Source organism: Penaeus japonicus, unplaced genomic scaffold (assembly GCF_977035675.1).
Source record: "Penaeus japonicus unplaced genomic scaffold, GWHDUDI00000001_assembly GWHDUDI00000006, whole genome shotgun sequence".
Lineage (NCBI taxonomy): Eukaryota > Metazoa > Arthropoda > Malacostraca > Decapoda > Penaeidae > Penaeus > Penaeus japonicus.
In genome coordinates this window covers 42,346,086-42,356,085 of record NW_028234408.1, presented here as the reverse complement: position 1 = coordinate 42,356,085, position 10,000 = coordinate 42,346,086, and the positions used below count along the sequence as shown (strand labels likewise).

The following is a 10,000-nucleotide window of genomic DNA, read 5'->3' as shown; positions in this document are numbered from 1 at the left end:
TCTCTCTCTCTCTCTCTCTCTCTCTCTCTCTCTCTCTCTCTCTCTCTCTCTCTCTCTCTCTCTCTCTCTCTCTCTCTCTCTCTCTCTCTCTCTCTCTCTCTCTCTCTCTCTCTCTCTCTCTCTCTCTCTCTCTCTCTCTCTCTCTCTCTCTCTCTCTCTCTCTCTCTCTCTCTCTCTCTCTCTCTCTCTCTCTCTCTCTCTCTCTCTCTCTCTCTCTCTCTCTCTCTCTCTCTCTCTCTCTCTCTCTCTCTCTCTCTCTCTCTCTCTCTCTCTCTTCGGCAGCGGCGGCGACCTCCCGAGACCCAACGAGATCCGACCCAAGTCGTCTGTGGGCCAGAGCGACTTGGATCACTGGTCGGAGGAGAATTATGCTCAGAAGATGAGGCAGTCCTCGCTGTACCACACGCACATGCACAGCAGACCCACGTCGAGATTCTCTGCAGCGGGGAAGGGCGAGAGTCCCGTCAGCGACCACCACCACCTGCAGAGTCCTCACAGCGTCCCTCAGCGAGTGCCACCTGCCGGGGCTGCCACGCCCGACCTGTACACGCCACACAAACCCACGGGCATGGCGCCGGGCACCAGCAACAGCCTGCGACACGGAATGGTTGGCGACGCACGGCCAGCCTCGAGACAGGATCTGAGTCAAGATCCGCGGGTAGACGTGAGGCCCGACCTGAGACAGGATCCCAGACAGGATCCCAGACACGACCTCAGAGCAGATCCGAGACTCGAATCAAGACCAGTGCACATGAGGGCGGAGCCGAGGCAAGACCCGCGTCAGGCGATGGCACCCGAAGCTCACAGACAACACAATCACGAGGATGCACACAACAGATCCGACACGTCACCCAACACGACGCTCAACAGTGTGCCCACGCCCCCGGGCAGCTACCAAAACAGCGCCTCTCCCAGTGGCAGCACCAACAACAGCTTTATGAGATCGGCATCTGCGCGGTTGCCGAGGCACAAGTTGCAGGATGATATGATGAACACCTCGTTGCCTGACGATGGGTCTGATGGAGACACGAAAAAGATGCAACAGGTGTGTAAGCTCAATACTTTTGTGAGTGAGGCTGAATAAGTGTCGGGTTTAATAAGTTAAAATGGTTAAAAGCCTGAGAGAATGAAATCTAACTGCATAGTATTCAGCCCTTATTATTTCATTCATAAATGCTAACATAAAAGATATACAACCACAGGAAAAAAATACTATTATATCTGTTTATCACGGTACTATGTTTTAACGGTACGGTAGAAGTTCTTTAAAAACAGAGGAAAGTATTATTCTTTCCTGTCGTATTTCAGTTATGTTTTTTTTTCTGAGTGCATCAGAATCTTGTTATTTCATGCTGTATCACTTTTGCGGCACTAATAACTTATTCACTTGTACGTTTTTATGTACAGATGATATCGCAATATCTGCTCTGTTAGATTGATGTATTAGAAAAGGCAAATGAGAAGTGAAGTAAATGCAAGTGACAGAAAAGGAAGTTTTAGTTTACTTCAAGTTGCGTTGTATAGACCCATATTGTTTACATCATATTTATTTACAGAGGGAAGAATCAATGAAAAGGCTGCTGGAGTGGAAACAGCGAATGTTGCAGTCCCCCTTGACACGGAAGACCTCTCCTCGCCAGGATGCAACTGCAACACCACAGCCTCGAACAAACAGCGAAGCTTATAGGCAACAAGTAAGTATGACTTGAGAAATATGCAGTGATAAAAGAAGTTTGATAAATAAAGATATTATCTCTAGTTTTAAAATTTGCACAGTATTTGCAGTGGCTATTGTTTTGAAGTGGCTCATTTTAAAGATTGGCATTATGTCATTATTTGAATAATTGGTGCAAGGGGGATATAGGAAGTCTGACACATTTTAGGATTTAAAAATTGAGGGTTATTCGCCACTTTTGTTGCTAGTAATTGTTATGTTGAGTATCATTACATTCTCAAGAGTCAAGAACTGCATAGTAATGACATGACTATCTCCCCAGGTCCTAAACGAGCTTGCAACTCAGGAAGCGAGATCCAAAAGTGTCCAGAGTCACGGTCACGGCCACGGCCAGAGCCAGTCTCCTGGGAGGCCCCTGGGCCAAGGGCCTCCTCCGGGACCTGTGCCAGGAAAGCCCCACGGCTTCTCGCCCAATGGACCAGCCGCACTGCATCACGGGGCAGGTAGTCAACCAGGTCAGGTACCTAGTGACTGTTCTGTGCCTCAGGATTATGTGAATGCCAGTCCAATGAGTCAGGGCCAAATGAATCAAAGTCCCATGTGTATATCTGGTCATGGACCTGGGGAGAGGCCGGCCCCTCAGGGGAGCTCCTCTCACCAGAGTTCCGACAGTGGGAGCAGTAGGAGGAGGGAAGGTCGGAGGGAGAACTCTAGAACCAGGCATGTTAGTGGAGGAGACTCGAGAAGGTCGGCCTCTGCCTCAAGATACAATAGCTACTCGTCAGATGAAGAAGGTAAGTTTTGCTCCTTGTTTTTCGTTTACAAAGATGAAAGGGATAATCAAGTATTTCTGATGCGTAAAACAAACCAGTGGTGATATTGCTATCCTGTTTGATATGAAATTCATTTCATGGTGTGATACTGCAATACAGTGAATGAGTTTGAATGTGAGGTTATAATGATGTATCTTTTGGAAATCTAAATTTTTCAACTATCGCTTTACTAACACATTTAGTAGGATACTACCCAATTTGAATACATTTGAATGGTTGCTTAAGGGCATTTGGTGGTATTTGGTACTGTATTCTGTATTGTAGCCTATCTCTGTTTGAAATGGAAAGGGTGTATCTGGCAGATCACGCCTTCCATGTTGATTCTTATCCTTTACTGACATTCTGATACTGTAGCCCTAACAGCGCGATGCTCTCATCTGTAAACGGTGATTAACCCAGAGCGAGATAAAGTGAGTTACTTTGGTGTCCCGCTTTGGCGCTTATGACCCGGAAAAAAATGTGCATGTTACTGGTGATGTGGTCTTATGTGTAGAAGTAAAGAGACAGTGTTTACAGTGATATAATGATACGGTATTTGTAAATACGTTTTTTTCCCTATAAACTAACAGTTGAATTAATAGTATGATTTCATGGTCCATATATTGTAAACTTTGTGTGGATATTATGGACTTTATCAAAACTAAAAACAAATTGTAGTTACTCTGTTAGGAATTGAAAATGGCATGTTTAAACCTTGCTTGGTATTTTCTTGGGTTGGAATCTTCACCTGAGACAAGTTTTTTTGTTTTTGTTTTTTGGCCACAGCATGGCTGAAAGCGATTCTTTTGTGTGCGCTTATTCAAAAAGGCTGTCTCTGGCCAACTAACTATCTGCCTGCTGGAAGTTGTGGTCAGCATTTTGACATTACTTGAATCTGCATGCAAGAACTGTCTTAGCAGTGACTTTAGTTGCTCTTCCCTATTGGTATGGAGTGGAAAATAACACGACTCCTAGTGGCTTGAAGATCTACTAACAAAGAAGACTAACTCTCATGCCAGTTTTGCTTGGCTGATCAAGATATGGCCCAACAGATCTGCTGGAGGAACGTGAGACTCGGAAAAGGACTCGGCGCAACTCGAGGAGAAGCAGTGCCGAGTTGAGTCGCGATGGACGAAGGACAGGGTCCACCCCCGAAGGCAGATATCCAGCCTGGCCGGAAAAACGCAGTCCCGAGGAAATGTTGGACGTTTCCAGGGATTTCCGGGATGAAAATAGGAACGAGCTTCCAAGTGACACTTTTGTGCCACAGCCAATGCAGGCGACACCGACTTCGTCGCCTGATTATGTGAATATAAATATTGTTAGTGAGTCGTGTGATCCCAAATATTCAAATAAGTTGAGAGGCAAAAGCAATGCCTCTGATGTGGAAAATATTTGCAGTGAGAGAACAGTGAGCCAACGTGCTGAACCCGTGTTCATTGAACAGCACGAGGGCTATGATGAAGTGAGAAGGTTCGAGCCACAGCATCTAGAAAATGAACAAAGTTCCAATGTGTCCAGGAACTTTGAACAGAGCTATGTATACAGTGACCGATTTTATGCAACAAGAGATCCATATTATGTGTCAGATGTTCAAATGCCAGCAATAAACGACCATAAATTTGATGAGGACAAGAATACCAGTGCCCCTGTGAATAACATTTCACAAAGAGTTATGAACACTTCGTATGAGTCTAAGACTTCATCGCAGAATATGTACCATCAAGTGAATAATATTTCCTTTGACAATGAGCAGAGAAGGTCCTCTGTGGATATGACAAAGAATTCGCACCACAGTATACACGGGAGAGATGGCAAAGACTTCCAGAGCTACGATAGTACAACAGGCTATCCATCCTATGACTCCCACGTTGCTCATAAGGCTGATAGTCTAAATTCACATATTTCTCAAAGAGGGACTGGCTTCCAAGACGATACCACTTCCACAGGTAAATACTCAGACAGTGGATATGATACTTTGCGTGCAGAAATGCCCTTTCGACGTGAAGATAACAGAAATCCTCATGGGGGGTCGCTGTGGAAAGCGGATAGTTTAGAAAGCAGCCCCGAGTGTTCGAGTGTTGTTAGAAGAAGGGGATACGACCGTGGGGGTAGAAGGCCGGAAACATGGAGTCCTGAAAAGTTTGATAGGTCTTGGGTGGGTAGACCCATGGGACCTGACCTGAAGTCGAAAGTGGATGAGTCCAAGGTCGTGAAGGAATACAGTTATGAATACATTACTCCTGACAAGAACTGTGAATCGTCGCCACAGGAGAATTTCAGAAACATGTCAAATTCACTGAAAAAGTCAACCCCAGTTTTGCCTTGTTTAGAAAGTCCAAAAATGGTTCAAGAAACTCATCAACAGACTCAGAGTCAGATGAATTTGGTGCAAGATAGGATAAAGAAATTTACAAGCAACACTGATACCAAAGAAAATCATATCAATCATAGTGATGAATCACGCATCAAGCACTTAAAACATAGCGAATCAAAGACACAAATAGATAATCAAATGAATAACTCAGGCTTCATTGAGCAACCTTCAAGACACCTAAGAGAGCCTCTAAAGGAACCATTAAAGCCTGTGTCTCAAGTCAGAAGCTCAGAAGCTCTTGTATCGCCTCTGAAGGCCGAGTTCGCCACCTCGGAATCCACTATGGTGACGGCTCAGGAGGCGCAAGTCAAGAACATATCTGATTATAAGAGGAGAGATGAGGTTGTTGGCGCTGCAACCACTGAAGAAGGTTTGGCTAATCTCAGGTATGTCTCGAGTCCAGAGCCTTCAAGTCTCGAGTACAGGGAATTGAGGAGCCCTCAGGACATCATGGATTCGAGGCTAAGTAGAACCAACATTAGAAAGTTTTTGTTTGATGATGATTCGAAGCCTGAGGCTGTTAAGCAGCATGATAAGCCACTGCATCCTGTTAAACCTCCTTTGATGAAGAAACCAACTCAGCCTAGATCTGTGAAGGCTCTTCTGAAGAACTTCGAAGAGAGGAGCTTAGAACACATGGAGAGAGTGAGCATGAGTCAGGATGTATCGAGGAAGAAGTTCCACAGTGACTCTGAAATGCTGTCCAATGAGAGTTCGAGTGACGAGGGGCCTTGCGATGACCAGTACAATGCATTGCCAGAAAAGACGCCAGTGTCACCCACCACGTCTGTTCTTGCGGACCTGAGGAAGTCGGCAGACGTCAAGAAGGAGGAGATGGCCCCTATTGTTCCTCCTCCCAGGCCGCCCAAGAAGCCAACATTAGGAGGAGACATGGACGTAGTTATGGCTCCAGCCTATCTAAGACTAAGTTTAGCAGAATCTATTCAAGAATCTTTGAAGGTGCAGGAGGACAGTGACAGTGGCGGGGAGGAGCCAAGCTGGATGGACACCACATTGAACAGTGAGCAAAGTAGACAGCTTTATCCTCCCTCTGAGCACGACACATCTATTGTAATAGACCTGGATAAGCCACCAGAAGAAGATGCTCCACCACCTCCCATTTGCCCCACGAGTGGAATTCAGAGCCCACTACCTCGACCAAATCCTTACATTGAGGAGAACTACTTACCCATGAGCCCACCTAAGAAGCCAAGCCATGGATCAGGTATTCTTGCACCAGCAAGTTCTTGCAGCAGCCTGAGCAGTAAGCATTTGCCTACTCCAGAGCCTGTATACCCTGATGCTTTTGCTAAAACAGAGTATGAGGAACACACTTACATCGAAATGAGTGGAGACACAGCATCCAATAACGCCGCTAGTAATGCAAATCTTCCTCCTCGACTTGATCTCAGTAAATTAGCTGGTGAGCAAATGTTTACACCTGAGAGCCCTAGATATTATGAAATTGGGGATAAAGATGAACCTCAGCATTACGAGTATATCTACAAAGGGCAGTCACACTATGAAGCAATCTACATGGAAGTTCCAAACTCTGAAAAGGACGAAAATCCGATAGATGAAAAACCCCAGATTCCAGAGAAACCTGAAGAACTGAAACTGCAGGCTCACTCTGAGAGGAAGTATCCGTCAGATACGGCTCTTAACTCCTCTCTTAGCAAGATTGACACAAAGCCACAGTCTAATGTCTCTTCTGATGCAGATGATGAAGCTTCCAAGGACCTTGATAGTCTGGAACCTCCGCGCAATCCTCGCTTCAGCCTGTCAGACACTTTCCGTCCAGCTTCTTATTACCTAAGTGGAGCTGAACCATCAAGTGACCCTGATGCGCAAGATTCCTCCGATTCTGACCTTGTTCCTCCTCCACCAATACCTCTTAGTCCGCCGCCAATGGACGAACTAGAAACGGGAGGACCAAAGGCCAAGAATTTCGATTTTGAGAATTTAGAAACGCCTGATCCACCTCCACATCTCCGAAATGCTCTGACCTCCTCAAGGTCACTCAGGGTCAGCCAGAACAGCCTCAGAGAAGATCTAAATACTTCGAGATCATCTATTGTTAAGGAAAAAAGAATGTTTGAAAAGTCAGAATCTTCCTCCAGTCTTCACTCGGATAAACTGAAGAGAAGGCCAGTATTTGAAGAGACTCTTGAGAGTCTTCACGATGACGATAGTTTCATTCTAAGGTCAGAGGATAGGTACCCTGCATCAGCTGCTTATCCAGAAGATTGCACGATGTCTGGAGCAGAAAAGAACATCCAGAGAGACAGACGGAAACCTTTCCCACAGTGTGCTGAAGATATTCTACTCCCTGGGGAGAAACATGAACCCTCTGCCAGGCCAAAGTCGGCTTTGGATCACAACATGTCTTTCCAGAGCAACTTAGACACCTCATTTTCATCTGGAAAAATCGAGAATCCGTACGTGAATGAGGGCTTCCAGCATAACGCTCGCCCCAATTTGAACAACCTTCAGGGTCCTCCAGTAGGTAGAGAGTACTGTAATATACCTCCCAACTCAAAAGCCTGCAGCCAGCTAGAAAGAGAGAGGTCGAACTCCACCGGTTCACGGCCAAAGTCTCCTGATCCATATGCTGACCGGAAGGAGCTCTCCACTTACCAGAATGTTCCTGCACCAAGGACATCGCTGCTTAAGAAGAACCCAAGTCAGCTGATCTCCTCGAATGCAGAACCAACAGGGTCTCCCATGATTGATGCTCTTCGTGGGGTGCACAGTCCCGTTGCCCAGCTCAGTGTAAGTCATCAACGCACGTCGTCGGAGGCTTCATCTCGAGGGTTAGTGAGCCCAACAGCTAGTGTCCTCTCTCTAGGTGCGGGCAATGTGGCTCCTATACATTTAAGAGCTGCATCCAATGTGTCAGTGGGAAGTGAATCGAGTCCTCGCTCTGCACCCTATTATTACTCTGATGTAATTCGTGACGAAGGTGCTGCACTCGCTGACGGGATGGTAGGCACTCCCAGATCGAGGTCTTACCAGCTCAATAACCAGCGCGATCTTGAGGCTAACAAGAGGCAGGACATTGGTCGTAAGGTAAATCAAATAACTAGTGCTTCAGACTTTGAACAAAGACGTGAGAGAATGACACAAAACCACAGTCTGGCTCATGAGCTGAGAACTTCAGTTGAATTTCTTGAAGGAAAGACTGTGACTTCCCCAGATGAACGGAATGTCTATGATTCTGACACACTTCGTAAAATGAAGCGCCGAGCTTATACCCCAGACCCTGAGCTTGATGCCAAGAATGTATTTCCTTACGGTCTCTCAGTGAAAATGGACTCTCCTTCAGCCGGTCCTCAGATGGGCCACCGAAGAACGAGGTCATTGGAGGGACTTTTAGATGAGCCAGCTCGGCCTTTCGCAGGTGGAGCAAGTAATACCCTGCCGCCACCTCCAGACAATTCACATTCCTTCAATTCACATTCCTTCAATGGTCCAACACAACACAATTCAGGTTATGCCAAACCAGGTGTCCCACAGATTGCCATGTCAGCACCCTTGAGAACGAGTCAAGGAAGTTCTTTAGGATCAAGTGTATCGCCGCCACCGCCACCTCTTGTGACTACACCACATCGAGGAGCCTTCTCCCAGCTCACAAGCCAACGTGCGTCGGTCAGTAGCTTGCACAGCAGTGGCAGTGTTCCGCCAGGAGCAACCTCCCCATATGCTACTTCTCCCTTGCCAGTATCACCCTTACCTCCATACCAGATTGGCAGTCGCGATAGCCTTGTCAGCAGGGAAAGCACTGCAAGTCGAATCAGCTTTCATGAACCCCGGAGTCCACATCACCCACGCAGCCCTCTGAGCCACGATCAGATGGGTTTCCAGGAGAGCCAAGAATGGGAAGACGATAGTCAATGGCGGGAACAGCTTCGCCGTGCTTCCTTGAGGCATACCCGCTCCTTAGAGACTCTAGATGAAGGACGACCTCGAAGACCCGGGGACGGAGGCAGCACTGAAAACCGCCCTCCTGCCAGACTGAGTGTGCCAAACCACCAGCCAAGCATGGAGGACCACAACAACCAGCGACTGCAGCAACACAAGCTGGATGAATACACGGTCGATTACCGCGAAGGCCGCGTAGGACCGAACCATTACCGAGGGCATGGCAGCCAACACTCGGAGACCCTCGAGAGAACCCGGAGAGGCCTCACATGCCTTGAGGGCTACGAGTGGGACGAGGCTGAAGAGCGGTTCAGGAAGCCGAACCCGTCCAGCCGGATTCAGTCCCCGACGCACCAGCAGAACCACACCGTCCAGCATCAGCCTTTTTTAGCCGACGGCCTCCCACCTTCACCCGAGACGGAGCGCGAGGAGCAGCGTCAGTGGCAGGAGAGCCCGGCGCCGCGCCCCGCCCCCGGTCCGGCCTCGCCCCGCCCACAGGAGCACCTTTCTTCGGCGGGCGGCGATGAGAGTCCGGCCGATTCCTCGGGGGTAGGAGGGAGGCCCGCCGACGCGAGCGAGGCCCGGCCCGACGGCGCCGCCGCTTCGCCTGCGGCCTCGCCCGCGCCACAAGACACCGCGCCCTCGCCCATGCCCACAAGCAGCGCTTCTCTCACCGCTCCAGATGTCATCCCCACGCTTGGTAAGTACAGAACGCAAGTCATGCGCTATATTAGGGATCCTAGGAGCGACTACCTCAGGTCGGTTTTCAAATAAGGTGGATTCGCTCGTCCAGGGTGGCTGGCCATGCTGTGACCTCGGGGGTGTGGGATTAGTCTGACGAGATCACTTCGTCACTGAAGGCTGAGGCTTGTGTGAAAGGGACGTGTAAAAATAGAATGTGTGATAGGATGGCTTATATACATGTATGATATTTACTAGCTGTCTCCTGTTAGTCACATTGTTGATTAGAATGTACTTATTTGTTTGTTTAGAAATGTATTTTCCAGAAAGGGACACATTGAGAATTCAAGTTAGGTGGAATTATTTTCCATGGCCTTTCCCAAATACCACCATGCCATGCCCTGAACAGTTTGAATGACAGACAGACGTGCCAGGCAGAAAGTATGACGTGTCAGAGATTGATTGGTTGGAAGGCTTCAGGTTATATGATAGGAAAAAAGGCAAACAAAGGAAATCATTTATGACTGATTATAT

At 47.8% G+C, this 10,000-nt stretch overlaps 1 protein-coding gene across 1 annotated transcript in view; it reads left to right on the top strand.

The window, feature by feature from the left end:
- Positions 1-279: 279 nt before the first annotated feature.
- Positions 280-10,000, top strand: part of LOC122250083 (uncharacterized) — a 137,763-nt gene continuing 128,042 nt past the window's right edge. Inside the window, exons 1-4 of the mRNA XM_086538061.1 lie at positions 280-1,045; positions 1,557-1,694; positions 1,998-2,469; positions 3,540-9,485. Coding sequence (XP_086394187.1) covers positions 380-1,045; positions 1,557-1,694; positions 1,998-2,469; positions 3,540-9,485 — 7,222 coding nt within the window. The 5' untranslated portion in view covers positions 280-379. The remainder of the gene's footprint in view (positions 1,046-1,556; positions 1,695-1,997; positions 2,470-3,539; positions 9,486-10,000) is intronic.